The 19,448-nt window shown below is 48.5% G+C and overlaps 1 protein-coding gene across 2 annotated transcripts in view; it reads left to right on the top strand.

The window, feature by feature from the left end:
- Window positions 1–16,691, top strand: part of ATP2B4 (ATPase plasma membrane Ca2+ transporting 4) — a 68,053-nt gene extending 51,362 nt beyond the window's left edge. Inside the window, exons 19-22 of one of the 2 annotated variants that reach the window (XM_019546618.1) lie at window positions 95–202; window positions 3,007–3,189; window positions 7,956–8,148; window positions 15,622–15,744. In XM_019546618.1, coding sequence (XP_019402163.1) covers window positions 95–202; window positions 3,007–3,189; window positions 7,956–8,148; window positions 15,622–15,647 — 510 coding nt within the window. In that variant the 3' untranslated portion in view covers window positions 15,648–15,744. Of the gene's footprint in view, window positions 1–94; window positions 203–3,006; window positions 3,190–7,955; window positions 8,149–15,621 lie in introns of both variants that reach the window. The other variant, XM_019546619.1, reaches the window with a different exon arrangement.
- Window positions 16,692–19,448: the final 2,757 nt, after the last annotated feature.

Genomic DNA, 19,448 nt, shown 5'->3' with positions numbered 1-19,448 from the left:
CATCATCGGCAGGCAAAGCCCTCCAGTGCCACAGGGCTGCGCTGATGTGCTCTCCTCTAACTGCCCCTGACTTGCGTGTCTGTCTCCTGTACAGATCCTCATCGTGGAGTTTGGAGGAAAGCCGTTCAGCTGCTCTGGGCTTACCTTGAGCCAGTGGTTCTGGTGTATTTTTATTGGTGTAGGCGAGCTGCTCTGGGGACAGGTAAGAGCCGGTCTAATTATGCCGCACACCTCCACTGCCTTGCGTGTCCCCAACCCCCTCCCAGAGCCAGCGTCACCTCCATCCACTCACTTGCCTATTCTGGAGCTGGGCACGCCTGCTTCCCCCCTCAAGCACAGCTTCTTGCTTCTAAAAGCAGAGGGGGTGCTTTCCCCCCCCGCTGGCGGCTGCTGGGAGATTAACGCCCACCCACCCCCACATGGTAGATAGCTTTTTCTCTCCTGTATTCAGAGTTTATCATCAAGGGCTGGGGAACAATACAGCTATAATCTGGTAAGGGGGAGCTCCCTCCCTGTTGCAGTCTACTTCTAACTGCTACGCTGCTTGGTAGTTCCCGTCGGGAGCTGCTAGGGGCAGATGTTTGGGGGCCAGGGAACGGGATGTTCTACTCGGCGTTAATGCCTGGCTCGTGGGGGAAGTGCAGCCAAGAGTGAGGAAGTCCCTGAGCCTGTGCAGATGAGAGGAGGGGATTAATATAGGGTTTTGGATGTCTAGGTCTGTGTGGACCTTGCTCTTATTCTTTGGAATAGCTGTTTGACCCTGTGGCCCTGTCTCCTCATGCTCCTGAGTGAGGACATAAAGGAGCTGCCCGCTTCCTCCCTGGTTCCCCGGCACTGCTTGTAGCAGCCAGCAGGCCCTGCCAAGCATCCAGCCCCTGGTGTCTCTCGTCTTTGTGCTGCAACCACTCTTCGTGCTTTGGTTTGGGCGTTCCAGAAACAAGCTGAGATGGGGACCCCTCGGGTACTGCCCTGCTGTTTCACCTGCAGTCATGGGAGCTCTGTTGCAGGAGGATCTCGTGTCTTATTTGACGGGCTCAGCAGAGGTCCCGTCAGGCTTGGGGGAGAATGCAGCCCCAACAAGTTGCTCGGTGCGCTGCTCTTCTCATCCCACACCCTGAAAACAGATACCAGGCTTAAAATACATCTCTCTGAGTGAGCAGCCCAGGAAAGGTCCATCTAACTCTGGGCCACGCTTCTCCTTTGTCAGGGTCTAGGAGGCTTCCTGCAAGTACCCCAGTAACCAGGCATCACAGTCTTCTCCCCCTAACCCCACCTTCATAAGGGAAACCACTTTCAAAAGAAGCCACCAGCATGGAGATCTCCTCCTTGTCGATTTTTAAATCGGGCGCCGACTCCCTCGGTGTTGACTAGTGCAGTACCAAGTGCTGCATTACTGGCATGGTTTCTGGGACACAGCAGAGGCCCCCCATGCTTGCCTCTCAAAGCGCACTGCCTACAAGACTACAGGAACAGGCTTCTTCATGTCCCAAAAGACAGCCCTTCAGAGCCTTTCAAGGATAGCTGAGACCTTACACATCCAGCAGAGAGGTAGTTAGCCATGTCAGTCAGAAGGCAAGGCAGGGTGGCACCTTAGAAGCTAAGGGGATCAGGGTGGCATGAGTTTTTGAAGGCCACGGTCTACTCTCAGATGCCATGAAATAGGTGAAGCATCTGACAAAGGAGGTCATTGCCTATGAAAGCTCATGCCTCTCTGAACCATTTAGTCTCTAAGAGGCCACTGTGCCCTGGCTTCTGCCTTAGTGGTGCATAAGCTCTCTGTCCTCAGCTCTTTGGTGCCATCAAAAATTGCCTTTCTGATTAATGGCATAGCATCCCCTTCACCCCCCAGAAAAGGGCAGCTTCACCCTTGCTTTTCCATATTTCAAAGCAGACGGAGAAGCGTGACCAAATAGCACTGCGGAGGTTGGAGCACTTCTAGGAGCATCCAACCCCCAGGAACTGTGGCTTGGGAGAAGACCACCACTTCCAAGGGGACTCCAGTGGGTCAAGAGCTCAAGACATCAGAAAGCAAATGCACGTGTTTGTCTCCAGTCGTGCTTCTCTGTCTGGTTTGAAATCTCGCCTTTTTGAAGTGGGAGAGGAAAATTCCAAAAATGCTGGTTTGGCTTTAGAAAAGCACATTTGGAATATCCTTTTCCCTTCTGTTCTCCCTTTATCTTGGGAGATGTTGGTCTCAGCGCTTTAATACTAGCGCTTCACAGCGTGTCCGGCTGTTTCATGACAGCACAAACAAGAGCCGCTGACACTTTGATCTAGGAAAGAAGGCACTTAAGAACAGCCACTATTTAATCCTGATGGACTGGCTTTAAAAATATTTCAGCTGGCCTGTCGTGTTGCCAGCAGCACCGCATAATAGGCCTACTGACAAGTCAGGAAAATAACGGGAAAGGGATAAAAATACAGACGTGACAACAGCGTGGAGCGAAACTTCAGTATTCTCCGAAGGATCGCAATTTCACATGGGAATTTTTGCTGTCAGAACTGACATGTCTTTAGTCTTGTCGATTAAGATGAAGGCAGCATTATTTTTTTTTCAGTTTTGACAATTTTTTTGCAGCCAGCTCAACTCAAGTGCAGCTGGTGTTTCTCCTTCCTGTCCTCCCAAGATGATACTACTTACTGAGTGCCTGCAGGGAGATCCATACTGATGTGCACCCAGAGAAGAAGGGTGTCTTGTCCCGTAGAAGCTGTGGTTCTTTGAGATTTGTTTCCAATGTCCATCCTATGACCCGTCCCCCAGCCCCACTTTTATGAGGTCTGGGAGTGAGAGAGCAATGGGAGGGTTGTGGCTGCTTCACCCACCTCTACGATGGCACTGGGAGCGTGAGGAGGTGCATGGGAATATGGGTGGTCCTGAAACACACAGCCGGTCAAAAGATCCCAGGGGCACCTGTAAGCCTACAGCTGGACCAGTGCTGATTATGGCAGCATAGGACCGTGGGGATTGCAGGGTAAGTGCAACTATTCTCTCCCTTTTGTCTCCAGTTGATCTGCACTGTCCCAACCAGCCAGTTGAAGTTCCTGAAGGAGGCAGGGCATGGCATCACCAAGGAGGATATTCCAGAAGAGGAGCTGCCTGAGGACTTGGATGAGATTGACCATGCCGAAATGGAGCTCCGGCGTGGGCAGATCCTGTGGTTCAGGGGTCTCAACAGGATACAGACTCAGGTACCGTACAGGGGGCAGGGGTACTACTTCCTGCTTTTCCAGGGGTCCTGGCCAAAAAGATCCAGCACCGTCCAGCATCTACCTGTGTGGCTTTTGATGGCTTTGGTGACGTGCTAACCCTGTGCAGGTCCAGAATAAGCACTGCCAGCGCCTTTCCAGGTTAGCTCTGGTGAGAGCCAGGGCATGGGACTGCACGGGTGCTTAGATGTGCATACCCTATACACCCCGCCACCCTGCCCACCATCATGGTGGACTCAGGTTTGCACAGAAACCTCGTTTAAAGCATGGAGGCTGTAAGTACTGTGAGAGAGGATCTCATTGCTCTGAACAGCAGAGAGGGTGGGGAGGGGGCAGGGAGCTCAGAGAGCTGTGTGGCCATTGGACTTAACAGAGTTTAGGCAAGTGACCTATGTTTCTGTTCAACGTTGATGCAGCTTGGCCACTTTCTCGGCATCATCTACAGGACCATTGCTCCCCTGGTAGCTTGTGGGCAGCCCTAGGCAGCTTCTGCCCGGCTCCCTGCATCCTGGTCCAGTTGGGGATGATCCTGCCTTGAGTAGGGGGCTGGACTAGATGGCCCACCTGGTCCCTTCCAGCCCTACTTCCTTACGATCCTGAACAGAGTGGCATACGCTGCAGGTGATGGGACACCTGGGCACCGAAGTTCTCTCCTTGTCTCTGCCTTGCAGATGTGGGAAGTCAGCACCACCTGAATCAGACCTCTTCTGCTTTCTTTTCCCTATCTGTCTTCCTTTCATTGATTTCAGTGTCCTTTGGGTCAGGCCTTCTGGGCTCCTTCATACCCCAGGATCCAAGCTCGGAAGAACAGCCCAAATACATTATAGTGCTGAACCAGGACCCCAGGCTGAGAGGACAGTGGAGCTGCTTGTTGAGCCTCCACCTGTGTTCCCAGCAGGACTCTCCAGTGCATTCTCTTGCCATGGTGTTGCAGAGGTGACCGAGTGGTGCCTTGTGCCACAAGACTACACTGGAAGGAGTTGGCATCCTAGGGAGCCAGTGGTGGATTATTTTTTTTTGTGCGGGGGCGGTCAGGCCTTCATCCTGGAGTCTCCAGGCCTGCTGAACTTTTGATTTATACTAATCTTAAACCAGTCTTGGCCGGCTCAGCACACTTGGCTCTCCCAGCAGCTTTGGAGGTGGCTGCGACTCCCTAGGAAGGTGTTGCCCTGCAAAGGTTGCTGAGAAATACTTGGCATATTAACCATCTTTCCCCTCTCTGCAGGGTGTCCTCTCGCTCCAGTTTCTTCCCTGTGCCTTCCCCTCACTCCATTGCACTGTGGGCTTTTGCACTTGCTCTCCTCTGGTTGTATTCATCTCCTGTCCTTTCCTGATGCTCCCCCCAGTCTTCCTGTGAGTCCCCTCTTGTCAAGGTATCTCTCCTGTTGCCCCTCCCCAGTCCTTGATGTTCAGCTGTGTGGTTAGACCTTTGCTGTATCTGAAAGGGGAGAGCGGCTGTGCCGAGAGGAGGGTTTGGTTTCATGTTTGCAATGAGTGGCATTTAGTTTGCCAAGGACTGTGGGACTCCCCTTTGCTTGTCTCTCCCGTAAGAGCTTTGCCTTCAAGAGAGTTCGCCCAGCAAATGTGCTGCTCTCATGTCCCTGCCTACAATTCACTCCTCACCAGTTCTCTTGTTGACCAGCCCCTCAGCCCTACACTGAGAAGGGGCAAGGACGGAGACAGAAGAAAGGGAAGGCAGAAGCCAAAAGGAGAGAACAAGGCTGTCCAGGATTAGGGCCCCTATAGGTTCCCAGCACTGTCTCGCTCCTGTTCACGGGCTCTCCTTGGTTCCCCGGGCTAGACGTGGCACAGACTTTAGGAGTTAAGGAGTCCCCAGCATTTTGCAGGAGACTCACTCACCCCCTCCTGTAAGTGCCGGCGGTCTCCCGTGCCTTGGCTTGTCCCTTCTTTCCATGTCACAAAGCTACCTGATAACAACATGAGGGGTTCTGCTGAGAGGAGCCTTGTACAGCGTCCCCGGCTTTGGGCTGAGATGAGCAGCCTCTCAATTTGGGCAACCCCCATCTCCATGGCTCTGACTCCAGCCACAGGAGTCATCTTGGGGATTTTGAAGGCTGCTTCCTGAGGCCCTCTGGAGACTGTACTTGTCTGAAGGAGCTCCTGCTTCCCAAACCTGCACTCTTGGGTACCCAATGATGGCCAGTCCTTCAGCTTCCCTTTGCTGTTGACGCCGCTCCAAGTAATCGGAGACCATTTAGGAGACCCAAAGTGGGAGCTGGGTACTTAAGGGACTGGGATGAACATTAATTTTCCTTCCCAGCACCCCTGCTTTTAGGTCAAAGTACTGACTCCCAAAGAAAAGCTTTGGGAGGCTGAGAGATGCTTCCCCTTGGCGTCAGTCCTGCTGGATTTTCAGGGTGAGACTCCTTCGAAAGCATGTGTGGGGAGATCATTCAGGTGGGAGCTCTGGGCACCATGGTGAACGCTGTGGCAAATTCAACCCTGCAGTGTTGTGGTCTGTGATGAGATACCTTGTGCCCAAGAAGAACGGTCTCTTGAGACCTCTGTCTGCTGGATACTGCCCTCCTTGCTTTGCACAATGCCGGCCCAGAGCTGAAACCTTGCCTGCCTTTGCTGTTTGCCTTGTTGTTCACGACCAAAGTAACTGGATATCTGCCGGCAAAGACACCAACCTGACTGCTTCTCTTGTCTTTATAGGTACCCTGCCAGAATCAAATCCTGCATTGGGGGCGGGGGGTGTTTAATCCTGTGTGTTTAACAAAGCTGCCATCTTTGTTTGTCTATCTTAGGAACTGGGTGGTTAAAAGACTGTATTTGAAGTGAAAAATTTAGGATGGTCACATTTCAGAAAAGTGGAGGGAGGAACATGGGGATGGACGGGCAGTCTGTGGCCTGGAGGTACCATGATGGTGGCTCAGAATAACTATGCCCGTTGGGCTCTTGCAGCTTTGTCATTTCGGTCCCAGGGATCTGCTTTCTTTAAAACAACCACCCAGCAGAAAAGGTTCCCCTTTCCCTTAAACACGTGGGACTGGGCAATGTGCTTGTGTGGGATTTGCACACAAATCAGAGGTCGCACGTAGGAATTGTGGCTCGTGCGACCTTAAGCGTGGTTTTTGCGGTATGTGGGGAACGCATGCGATCCAACGCAGAAACGGAGACTTTGGAGCATCAGCCCCACCCTGCCAGCTACATATGAAGAACACGACCCCAGAGTGAACGCGCTGGAAGCCAACCTGGGTTTCTTTGTGGTCTGGGTTGCTATTTTTCTTCAAGCGTTGCTGCTGGCTTGTAGGTTTTTATTTTTGCATCTGTCATGTTGCCACAGGACATGGGGAAACCCGATTTTCTTCAGGTTGCTGGTTATTCAGGTTGTGGCTGTGTGCATTAACTCCTCAAGCATTGTATAACACCTTTTGGGAGCAGCATGCAATGACACGAATGATGGAGGCATGACCGAGTATGGTAGGTATAAACATCTGTAGTGCAGTGATGCTTGTTCTAAGCACTGTTTCCAAATCATTAAGGATGAGGTGTCTGCCTGAAGTCACATCATCACATGGTGTCAGATGAGTCTGTACTGAAGCCAGTTCTCTTGGGAAGCTTTGCATTATCGCCTTCTGGAAAAAGGCTGCCTGCTATTGCAACACTGTGCAAAACCAGAAATCCTGAGTTCTTCTCAGCACCTTTTCTTTCCTCTCTGTGTGACCTTGTAAGTCCTAGCAAACCAGCTTACGGATCCAAATCCTGGTGTTCCAGGAGCGTCTGAAAGCGTTGTGCCTTAAGCGAAAATGGCAGCAGCTTTCACTGCTGCCTTGGCTAACTGCAGGGATGAGAAAAAATGTTCCTGCTTCAGAATAAGAGCAAAACAAGGAAATAGCAAAGCAATGCCTAAAATACCCACGGGGATGAATTGGGCAGCTGTATAAGGTCATGTGGGGGCTGCCTTTTTAATGAGCATCCCTGGGGGGGTGGGCAAAGCTGCAGTGGCAGTGAAGTATAGACTGTGTTTGGGCCAAAAGGAAAGTCAAAATGCAGAGCTGTGGAAATCTCTCCTGGTGCCTCTGGCTGCCACTGCTCTTCCTGTCCTGGGGCCTGTCTACAGACCAGCCCTGCAGTTGCTGCCTGCTCTGTTATTGAAAAGTGATTTTCCCCTCGCTTGTATTTAAGGTGTTTGCCAATGTGACTGTGTGCCTGCCACGTGGGGGTGGGCCCTGAGCGAAGCGCTGAACAAATCTGGCCACGTTCGGGTTTAGCGGGAGTGGGGGGCACGCAGTGCCATGGGATGTGGCCCTGTATCGATGGATTGGAAATGCTCTAGCCCACTGCAGTAGACTGGGCTATAGGCTGCACTCTGTATCAGTTGCCAGCTCACACTTACACCCATCCTCTCTCTCTCTCTCTGTCTCCCTCTACTCTTTCTGTGGGTTTATATGCTAAATCCTTTCCCCCTTTAGCTCTCCCAACCTTCTTGGCTGTGTAATGCATTTCATCGGATGGGAGAGAGACAGACAGAGGCGGAGGCTGGAAGCTAACGTCTCTGTGCTCCATGGCTCTGCTTTTGGATCGCCTGCCAACCCTGCGTTTATGGGAGTGCAATCTGAAATGTGTGGGGTCCCCCCCATCCCTCTCCCCTCCGTCCTTTCTTCCTTTATCGTCTGTGTCCCTCTCCGCCCAGCCTCCCCTCTTCCCCTGTCCCCCAGCCCCCCTTTCCTCTTGGTCTCCGACTGCGGGGCGACGCTATCTCACTCTCTGATTCTTTGCAGATGGACGTAGTTTACACATTCCAGACCGGAGCCTCCTCTTTACAGGGAGCCCTCAGGAGACAGCCTTCCATCGTGAGCCAGCACCACGATGTAAAAAATGTTTCTAGCCCAACCCATGTAGCTCTTTCTTCCGTCAATTCCACTCCCACCACTTCTGCTGCTGCTGCTGCTGCTGCATCTCCTACTGCGGGCAGTGAGTGATAGTCTATTACAATGCATGACTTCCTAATAACACAAGAGAGCACTTGCACTGACTTAACCACACCTGTTCTCTCTCCCTCTTCTTTCATCCTTGACTTGACCAATTGGTTTCTTGACCTAATGCGGGGAGTGAGGGGGGAGACCAGGTTTTATTGATTTTCTTCATTTTAATTTAAAGCTGTGGCTCTTTTTAACCATTTTCCAAATCCTCTCTGGTTCCTTTTTCCTTTTGCTTTTTTTTTCTCCTCCTCCTCGTTGCTTTCTTCCTTTTTCCTCTTTGCAGGATGTGATGTCTGATTCCGCCCCTCTGATGGGTGCAGAATTGGAGCTTCTTTTAAAAGAGCTGTCTGGGGCAAAGGAGCACAAATAAAACCACTGCAGGGAGACTTGGGGATGCTGGCTTTTTTTTTTTTTTTTCCCCCTCCACCTCCGAAAAAAACCCAAGAGGTTCTGATGCAGCTTCCTCCTAGTCCCCCAAGCTGCATCTTCTTGTATGGAAGCCACAAATCTTTGGAGGACAGGACACCACTCGGTTTCACTCGGTGGACTTGTAAATGGGCAGCTTCCAAACTGGGTCTGTACATCTTAGAGATGGGGCTTTAGATGCAACCTCAAAGTTTGCAGCTCCTGTTCAGGACAGCACTTGAGCGTGGGCTCGTGTCCCAAAGTCACCTGGACTTCAGCATCTCATCAGATGCCAAAGGCCATCCTGACTAGGAAAAGACAGAAGCACCTACAAATGTGCTTTTCTGAATCGGGGCCTTACATGCGATGTCAGTGATACATAAGCCTCGTTCAGGCTCAGTGCACTGCATACCATCTTGCCTCGTGTGTGCATCCAGTATCTAGCACGTGTAGCAGGCTACTTTTTTTTTTATTTATTTGGGGGGGGGGGGTTGAGCAGACTTTTCCACTCGTTCATGGAAACCCCCAGCTCTAATATGCACAGACCACGCGGGCAGATTTGAATGGCACAACATGTCACCATTCTCAAAATAAAACATGCACGGGGTCAAACCCCATCTCTGTGGAGGCTGGCGCTTGAGGGGGCCAGAATTTAATTCGATGAGCTGTCACAAAATGAATGCAACATTTCCCTTAGGCTGTATCAGGCCTGGGAGGCTGCAAGTGTGAATTATCTCTCTGCAGGTCCTTGCCACGCTATGAATAGTAAAAAAAAAAATATATTACTGTTTTTTCCACAGATAATTGGCTTCTTTTTTTTTTTTTATTGCACCATCATTTTCTTTGCATCCTCTTATTAAAGAAACACCCTTGAGGACTTTTTTTTTTTAATTGCTTTCATTCTCCTTTTGTTTGCAATATGTTTCAAAGGAGGGAGGAGGAGAAAAATCCCTGATCATTGGGGTTGTTTTTGGTTTTGTGGAGGCTTTTTTTAATTAGGCAGACTTCTAAATGTCTAATCTACCTTTTACTAACACTGATGTATCTATTTTTTTTTTTTTTTTAACCCCAAGTGTTTCTGAAGGAGCATGGCTGCCTTTTGTTTACTTCTGCATCTATGCACCAGCATAATAAATTGTCAGAAGGAAATGTGCTCCGTTTGGGAGCACTGATCAATTTTAACTTTGCCTCGAAGCCAGCAGAGGGAGGTGTATGTAGTGGATTTTGACAGCTCCTGCCAAAATATATCATTTCTGCACTTGAATGTATTAATACTTCTCCCTGATTGTAGGGGGGATGGATAATTTGAGTGAATAATAGCATGTGCTCCCAAATAACAACTTTCCCCAAAGAAAAACAGGTTGCTAAATGTTCTCTGAAGTTTAATTTAGACTCTGCTCTAATTCCCTTCCTGCTGCTCTCTGTCCTTCTTAAAGCTGCCTTCCCCTGAATACAAATTAACTGATCCCTCTTGTCATCCACTTCTACGTGGAAATTTTCAGCAGGCCTGATTGCTACACTTCTCTTAGGTGGTGACGGAAGAGAGGGAGACCTCTTGAATGAACTACAAAAGGTGGTTTGTAGAATTAACCTCATCTCCACGGGGAGTTTTGCCCTAGTTTTGCAGGCAGTGGTAGGTCAACCACATGCAAGCCCCATCTAGAGATATACTACAAACCACACTTTTGCGTTCATCCAGCTTACACTGGCTGCAAGCAGGTGGGAGCTTCCCCACTGTGACTAGTAGCTTTAACACTTGGTTTGCACTGGTGCAGTTTTTCCAGGGCTGAAAATAGGGCAAATCCCAAGTGCAGGTGAAACTTAAGATGGTTTGTAGGCTGTGAAATTTTGGAGCAAAAAGGAAATACTGGCCTCAGTTCTGGACGCTCACTGGAGTCTTATCAGAGCAACTGCCATATGCCATTGATGTTAAACATGGCTGATGCAGATGTTGGCAGCTCCTTTGGACAGAAGCATCGCAGGGTCCACTTACAGAGAACTGCATAAGTTCTTTCTTTTTTTTTTTTTGTTTTTTTTAAATGAACTTTCATTAAGCAAATGCAATTCATGCCATGCTCTGAAAAGATCACCGGTGATGGAGCAAAACCACCTACAGCGCGAAGTGCATGGAGGAGGGCATAATCTGGGTGGGTTTGGATGCTTGAACCAAACGTGAGGCTGCAAAGCTGAGCTCAGAAATCCTGCATTCAGAGGCTTTTGCGTAAGAAGCACCAGAAATTCTGCTTCCATCTGGGCTGGAAATAACGCACAAATAACTTTTCTTGCAGTCTCTTGAAGTGTCTGCCAGAGCCTAGAAGCACAGAGGGGGCACCTGGAAATGCAATACATTGAAAGTCTCTGAGCTGTTGGAGCCTCAGCATGTTTGGGTTTGAGTTTTTGGGGCAAGGGTTTGGGTGGGATGCATCTTGTCTGGACTGGTTTTGGGGGTTGCAGCAATAAAAAGGTCCCCCTTCCTGCTTGTCTTCCTCTGACAGACTTGAATTTGCAAAGGTTTCCCATTGTTTGTGCTAACAAATTTATGGTTCAGCTCTAGGAACAGCTCCCCCTTCCGTCACCAAGTCCTGTTGTTTAATTGTTGTAGGGGAATTGAAATGTCAGAGGCAGTGGCATGGTACAGGGAGCTCCAAACAAACCGACTGTCAGGATGTCTGTGGATGGGCTGTCATCTACACGTGCTGTGGGAGAAAAAGCATGAGCTTCTGCAGCTTGAGCTAAAAGACTAGCTCTTAACTTGAAGAAAAGAGCAGGCTAATGAGCTTCCTGTGTGTGATCTAGCCATGCAATGCCACAGCCACCAGAGCAGCACCATTGCATTAGAGCAGCACCTCCCCACTTACGCATCCTGCCTAACTAGCACGCTGTACTGTGCAGACCTACCCCGAGACCTGTGCTATTAACGTGGGTTACACAACCGACCTGGTAAAAGGCTTTGAAAGATTTAGAGGTGACACCAACTTCGTTGGTACAAATGTGCGGTATGGATCTGCGGAGCAGCAGCTCGGCTGAGATTTTCAAAGTGGTCTTAATGGATTCGGTCACTGATGGACAAGCGCCTAAGTGCCATTGGCTGCTTTGAACAAAATCTCTCTTGTGTGTTCATTGTTTTATGCAGACTTGTTCCCTCGTCGGTTTGCTTCTGTGTCTTTGCATTTTACAGGGGTTCAGGGCATGTTTTGAAGAGCTCTCCGCTGGTCTTGGGAGAAGTCTGAGTGTGTACCTAACAGCTCTTTTATTTGCTACAATTTCAGGCTTTGAGGACTTGAGGGTTCTGCTCTGCTCTCTTCTCCCCGGCCCCCTTCTGACATGAAAGCTGGGAGGTTTCTCCCGCTAAAACAAGTATCTCAGATCAAGTTGGAGCGGTCCCGTAGGAATGTGCTGATAACTTCCTGCCAGGAGTTGTGAAAAGGCAATGTTCAGAAATGATGTTGTGCCCATTGAATGCCCTGACACAAGAGGACTGGAGCTCATCAGTAGCACCCGCTTATTTTGAAGTGCTTATTCCTGGCTGCGCAGCTCTGGGAATGAAGTGACAAGGAAGGAGCAGGATTGCTCAGCTTGTGAAGAGCACGTGTCCTTTGCACCATGTTAGGCCCCAAACATTTAGGATTTCTCTAGAGCCTTGAGCTGCTCGTTTGATCTTGGATCTTGTATAGTGAAAAACATCTTGAATTCCAGATGCCCAAGACAGATCACCCATGCAGACAGACCAATCCTCATTCTCCCCCCACCCCCCGCAGGCCACGTGGCTCTTGTCTGAGTGCCGAGGCCACAAAGTTGGGTATACACTCAGCTCTGCCAGAGATCTGTGTCTTCCACGCCATTTGGCGCTGAAATCTCATGTGCGTGCTTGTCCATCTGCTTGTTCATGGTGTGAAGATTGGCTTGTTTTAATTTGGCCCAAATCATTTCATCGCTGAAGCTTTTCCTGTGCTGGTCTGAGTGAGTCTGGATACGCGTAGTCACTGTGGGTAGCTGCCTGAGACAACCGTCATACTCAAGGTGGGAAGAGAGCGCTTCTACTTGAAGAAGAATAACTGACCATGCTGTAGGTTGTCTCTCCAGGCTGGCAGGGCTGCCTCCCTACACTTCCCGTTGAACGATGCCTCTTTTTCTGTGTTTTGGGAATGCTCCTGTTGTGATGAGACCAAGCGTCTTTGGGGACTTTCTTTTTATTTGGGGGGCTCTGGCATGTTGCTGTTTGGTCTGTGCGTGATGCATTAACCAAAGGGGGTGTTTAAACCAGTGAATGTCATCGAAGGTAGCATGCTGTCTCTGGTTGATCTCCTGGGATTTGTGGCCTCTTCTCCAAGGCTTGATAAGGGAGTGCAGTTCGCTTTGACAGCTTGCTGATGGAGGACTCAAATATCTTTTTTCCCCTCCTTTTCCTCTTAGGCTGTTGCTCATTGAGAAAGGGGAGCCCTGGAAGCTGGTGATTTTGTATAGCAGTGGTGGACTCAAGGTTGTATCTCTGAAGTAGGTGAAGAGGACTCGGGTTTAGGTGTAAGCACAGCCAGCTTCCAGGGGTGTGGGGGAGGCCTCTGCTGCTGGGACATACCTAAAGTAGCAAGAAAGCGGTGGTTGACAGCACAGAGGTGGTTCCGTGCTCTGTGCAGTAATAAAAAGGTGCTGTGTTTGGTGCTGCTGCTTGCAGCCAGGTGGCAGTTTGTGCGCTCAGAGCTGCTCGGTTCCCCAAGCACATGAGGTGCCTGTAGACATGCTGGGAGGCTGCTCCAGTGCACTGTAATTGCAGTGCATCAGAGCAGACTTGATTAATCTAAGCTAATTAGCACACTCCAGCCAACCTCCGTGTCTTGTGTATCAGCATCCCCACACTTCAGAATGGCAGCAGAGATGCTTTTAACTAAAACTCGTCAAACTAGTTAAAGTGCCCTCGCTGCCATTTTGAAGCGCCGGGATACTGGTGCGGAGCTGCTCTAATTAAAGCACCCCCCCCCCCCCCCAGCCCTGGAGCACATACAAAAATGTCCCAGAAGCTCCCTGATGTCGCCCACCCAGGGAACCTCCCGTCCTGCTGCGGGCATGGCTGGGTGAAAGCTCACAGCCTGGATTATGCAGGAAGACAGAGCAGCTGCTTCTGTCCTTAACCTTTGGAAGCCTATCTTTTTTCCCCTTGAGTGAATGCTTATTAATACAATGAGGCTCTTCTCTCATAGGCAAGAAGTGAGCATTTGCATGACGGTGTTGCTGACAACTTTCTCTTGCCAAGTGTTTCCTTTTTATTATAGTAAAAGGTTTAAACTCAGTTTCCATTTATCAAGTCAACCCCCCACTTCTCTCGAGTTGCAGAGAGGATGAGATGATCCAGTATGTTGCTGCAGGTCACAACTGCACTGCAGTAGCGAATGTATTCTGGAATACAGTTTTGGCTGAGTGTGGAGGGATTGACATCTTATTCTAGACCAGTGGGCTGGACTGGCGAGACCAATGGCACGGTGGGGAGGTGAGGAGTCAGAAAAGAGTGGTTCAGACTAGAGAAAAAAAGACATTTGGGTTGCTTTATATTTGCAAGGGGTAGAAAGATCTGGCTTAGATCCTGCTAGCGCCGTAGATGGACAGTGCGGGTTGAGAAGGCTTCAAGGAGGGGTTCAGATGGTCAGCTCCTCTGCGAAAACCATGAAAGCACATCCCAGTCCCTCGGTGTTGCATTTAGAAAAGCACCTGTGGACTGTTCATTGCATACAGGTCACTCATGAGCGGCACGTTGTGCGTGTGGGTGCACGTGGTAGCTGCAATGGTGTGATGTGGCTCTGTTTGGGAGGGGGGTGAATGTGACAGCTTCGTTGCACCAGGTGAAGAGGTTTTGAGCACTGCAGTTGTAACACTGCCAGAATCCCACGTGCTTCACTTCCTGTTTTTTGGGGAAGGCGGCGCGGTTGATTATTTGGAGATGTAACTTGTACCTTACCCATGCGACCGAACAAACTGTGACTTGAATGCAGGGAGAGCGATAAGTTTCAGGCTCGTATTCTGACAAGAAAGCTGCAGGAGTTCAGAACTGGGTGTCTTAGCCTCCTTTACAAACACTAGCTTTCCGTTTCTGCTTGTTTCTACCTCACCTCCCAACACAGTGACATGGTGGAAGTCTAGTGCCTTAAACAGTCAGACTTTAGGAAGTGTCCAGCTTGACGCGCATCAAGCCTAGTTGTGCAGAGGTGCTGAGCCCTGGTGACCTTCTGACGGGATCTCTGGGTGCCCACTACCCCTGAAACCCACTGTCTCGTGCTGGGTGAGCCAAAGTGATGGCTGCTTCTGGAAGCAATGGCCTTAAGCACCATTGGCACAGATAAGGATCCTCAACTCCTGACCAGGATCTAGGCAACAGTGTGGAAACTCGCACAGATTTGGTTTCCTTCTTGCATGCTCAGCTGGGTCCGTTGATTGTTGTTATTGGCATCTGCTTGGACCTGCTGCATCACGGGGTCTTGACACGTTTGCGGCACTTTCTTTTTTTTTTTTTTTTAAACTGGTTCCTTTTGTAGGTCTAAAATAAGTAAAAGAATGCATCACTTTTCACCCTCGAGTTTTTGCCTTGAGGCCAAATCACTGTGCGTCTAACCCACCTCTCTCTTTTGTTTTAGTTCTACATTTTTGTGTGTCTTTCTGTTGTCGACGTCAGGGGGGAGGGGGGCCGATTTAAGCACACAGCCGCGTGCACACACGAGAACTAATGCATTTTGATTTCCATTCATTTCAAAGTGATCTGTTTTTGGAAACGTTCTGTTTTTCTTTTGTGTGTGTGTATGTGTGTTTTTTCTTGCAGCTTCTGAAGTCTCCCCATAGTCGGTTGCTCCATCACATCCCTAGTGCCTGAATTTGATCCATGTGGCCATCCTAGTTCTCCATAGCTTCTCTCTCATTTTGTTGTTTAGTTTTTTTGTTCTGTAGTGTTGTGATGTTGTGGCATTTTTGTCCTTTTTTTTTTTTTTTTCTCTCCCCCTCCTTCCTCCTGAAGAGGTTGATCTCTCGTGGCCGCCTCTCACCTCTCTTCTGTTTGTTCCCACACCCTCCCTCCTAACAGATCAAAGTGGTGAATGCGTTCCGTAGCTCCTTGTACGAAGGCCTTGAGAAACCCGAATCCAGAAGCTCCATTCATAACTTCATGACTCACCCAGAGTTCATCCGGGAGGAATACGAGTCTCAAACCCCATTGGAATACGAGTCTCAAACCCACGATGACGCTGCAGATGACCCCGGGATTGACGGACTCTAAAAGTGAGGTGGGGGTAACCCAGGCGGATCCTTATCCCTGAACAAATATAACAATGCAGTGGACCGTGATCTAGCCCGGGTCCCCGTCCCGGAGTCTGAAAGCCCCTGACACGGCTTGGAGACATCGGTTTGACCTTTGAACTTTGATTCCCCCCCACCCCTCCACCTTTTGCTCCACACCTGTGTGATGTCGGCACCAATAACTGATCTCGCACTGCGGTCACGTCATGTCAACTGCTCATGCGTATATAATTTTGTTTCCTTTTGATGATGATTTAGTGGCAGGAACTGGAGTACCACATTGGGGGGGGCGATGGGATTAAGGAAAAATTGTGAGGATGTGTTGTCACCCCCAGCGGCACTCGCCCAAGTGAAAAGCAGCCAAGCCAATATTTCTTCTCCTTGAGTTGGTTTCCGGGTGTCATGGGGGGAGTGTCCATTTTGAAACAATGCATGTTCAAAGAAAAGGTTGAATTGTCTTACAGAGTCTTACGTGTGCACTCAGTAGTCCAGTATCAAGGGTGCCGTTGTGATTTTTCTTTTTTCTTTTGCTTGTGGAATTTTACCCTTGGATAAATCCACATGTGAGGAAAAAGCACGAAAGTGCAGGTTTAAAAATGATATGGCAAAAACCTTAAAAAAAAAATAAAAAGGAGAGGGAAGGAGTTGTGGGGGGAAACGCTGATATTGCCCACAGAGGCTCTGATGGTTACAGTTATTAAAAAAAAAAAAAAGAAGAAGAAGAAAAAGTCTTCCACCTTGGAAAAAAATGGTACCTAACCTATACACTATTTTTGTTTTTTGTGCGCCTCTCTCTCTATCTCTCTTTTTTTCTGTCTCCAAAGTAGTAATTGTCATAAAAACATGGGATGAAGGACATTTTAAGAGTCTTAAGTGTATTGGATTTGATGAAAATGCCCGTTTTTTTTTTTTGTCACAAAGCACCACAGAAGATGCCACCACCAGTCGGAGTGCCACGACTGGAACGAGCAGGTCTCCTCTTCTTACGGATCTCCATAGAAGCATCCTTTTTTCGTTGCTCTGAACAGTTTGAAATCGGACGGCAGGTTTTTCGATGGTCGCTGGGAGTTGTGTGTAACTTCACAGCTGACTATTTCTGAACCGCTTCTGTAAGCGGAGGTGATTTTAAAGCAGGTTTTTGGATTGTCCATACCATCTGGTTAAATATTTCTTTGGCCTGGGAGTGAGAGTACCAGCAGTGGCTGGCTGTGTTTTAATCCCAGAAGATGCACCATGTGTGTACACCAGGACCCATCTGTTCTCTTCAAAGTGGTGGCAGTCTGAATGTATATTGAATGCCAGCTTACCTGATGGTATAGATGGGCCTTGATAAGGCTTCCAATCCCTGCCACCCTTGTAGGGCTTTGTGGGCTCCTTAGGACAGAGAGAAGAGAGATAAGTGGAGAAGAGGGTGTGTTTGTACCTGCCATTTCTTCAGCATGCTGTTCAGGTGGAACGTGCCCCCCACAAATCGAACTGTCTGGTGTCTCACGAGGGCTGGGTGATGCTGTCTGCCGGCCAGTGTGCCCTGCTATTGCATACCTGTCTTATTGAGGGAAGAATGGGCAAAGGCACCTCCTTCACTTGAACTTCCAGAAGAGGCTTCATAGCTAGGCTTAATCCCATTCCCCTCTGCTCTCCCTGACTGGGACGGTCTTCTCTTTTCCATGGATTCTCGTTTGCCTCCCTTTTTATTTTATTTTTTTTAGTTACTATAACCTGTTGTGAGAAATCATGATTCATGAAGATAGTCATAGCTGGCGCTATTGTCTCTGGAGAAAACTACCCGTGGGTGTCCTGTGCTGCTTATTATTATTATTATTATTATTATTATTATTATTATTATTATTATTGTATCCTTCCATTTTTAGGTTAGTTTCCTGCAATTGAGGTCTGGGCTTCAGCTTTTGTCCACCCGGGAAGTTACCCAGTGAAGTTATTTGAGCAGTCATTCTCATGAAGCCAGGGAAGGGCCAAATCCTGAGTGGTGGGAGATGAATTCTTCAACTCCCATTGGTTCCACTGGGTGCTTGGTCCCGGGCTGCTATCACCTGAGAAATGACATACCCGAGGCCCAAGTCTGCCCTTTTATCCAGCGCTTATTCCATGAAAAGCAGGGCAGGAAGACAAAGAGAGCCCAATTGCAATTGGCTACAGGGACGGGTTCATGATAAAAGGGGGTCCCTTTGCCCAGCCTCCTTCCCGCCATCCAGCTCTTTCTTAGCGAGTGATTGTTTTAGTTTTTAAGAACGCACAGCAGAAACTCCTGTGCCTTTTCCAAGCACTGCCCGAAGCACCGTCTGCCACATGGGAGCCCGGTACTTTGCCAAGAGATAAGTGTTCCTTAAATGACAACGCATTGAATTGAGCTCTTTAACCCCGCACCGGCTAGACCCCTTCTCCACGGGGCCCAGTCGCTCTGTTCCATCTTCCAGGTCACGGTAGACCGATGAAAAGTCCCTCTCCAAGGGTCTTCTGTCCAGCGCTGGTCAAGGGGTGGATGCTAGGCTCAATGCACTGCCAACACCCAGAAGAACTAACCCCCACTGCCCATCTGAATACCAAATCCCACACGAAGCACCTACCCCTTCCATTCGGATGAACCCATCTGCTTCCTTCATTTCTGTCGTGCTTCATCTGAATTTCTTATAATTTGGAGGGGCGGGAGGGGGAAAATAGTCGTTTCTTGGGTTTACACAACCTATCTGACAGGAAACGTGCAAAGCGTTTGGTTTCATTTTGTTCTGTTCTAAAGGTTGCATTGCTTAAAAAGAGAACGTTTTTTCTATTTTAAAGACTTGCAAAAAAAATACAATAGATGAAAATGTGGTGTTCTTTATGAGCTTACATAAATATTTTGGGGGACATTGGTTTTGTTTCGTCACTCTTTTTTATTACCTCAGACCTGTTTAAAAAATAAAATAAAATATATGTAAAAAAATGCTAGAGGCACTTACCGTCACTCCCAGAAGTCTCTGTGACTGGCAGGTTACCATGAGGGTCTGGTCTGCTTTTTAGTTGATAATTTTTTGTTCTAGTTTCCATATTAGGAGGGGGGCGGGAAATGATTATATATATAAATATTATGCAAAAAATATAGTTTTCTTTAGGTCAGAAACTGATATTTTTAAGTCAGCCATATGTATTTTGTTTAAAGGGGGAAAAAAAAAACCAAACCTGTGAGTCGTGTGACTGCAGTGGCATTTAATCACACGACTGGCAGTTTAACGTGACAGGTAATTTAGTATATCAGTGATTGGTCAGACTCCAATCAGCTTCCTTTCTCTGAGCAGCCATCTTTGTACTAAAAGTCAGTTGGATTACACAAACTTTTTTTATATAAATTATGTTGGTATGGCTGGTTGCTTGAAGTATAAGCGTTTATTGTGCATACATTTTTTTATGTAAAATATTTTTTCTATTTAGTTTTAGTGATAAACTGGCAGCAGATGACTTTGGCTTAAGTTATTAAGGAAGTGGTGGGCAGGAGACTGGTGCTGTAGACTAAGAAAGGCATGGTTGGTTACATGACCATCTTGGGATTTCTCTGCAACATGCCTTGAAAGACGGGGAGATTTTTTCCTTTTTTTTTTTTTTACTGCCAATAGTGTGAGT

This window comes from Crocodylus porosus, unplaced genomic scaffold (assembly GCF_001723895.1).
Source record: "Crocodylus porosus isolate Cpor-Errol unplaced genomic scaffold, CroPor_comp1, whole genome shotgun sequence".
NCBI classification, from domain to species: Eukaryota; Metazoa; Chordata; order Crocodylia; family Crocodylidae; genus Crocodylus; species Crocodylus porosus.
The sequence above is the reverse complement of the archived record's forward strand: the minus strand, read 5'-3'. Positions and strand labels throughout refer to the sequence as shown.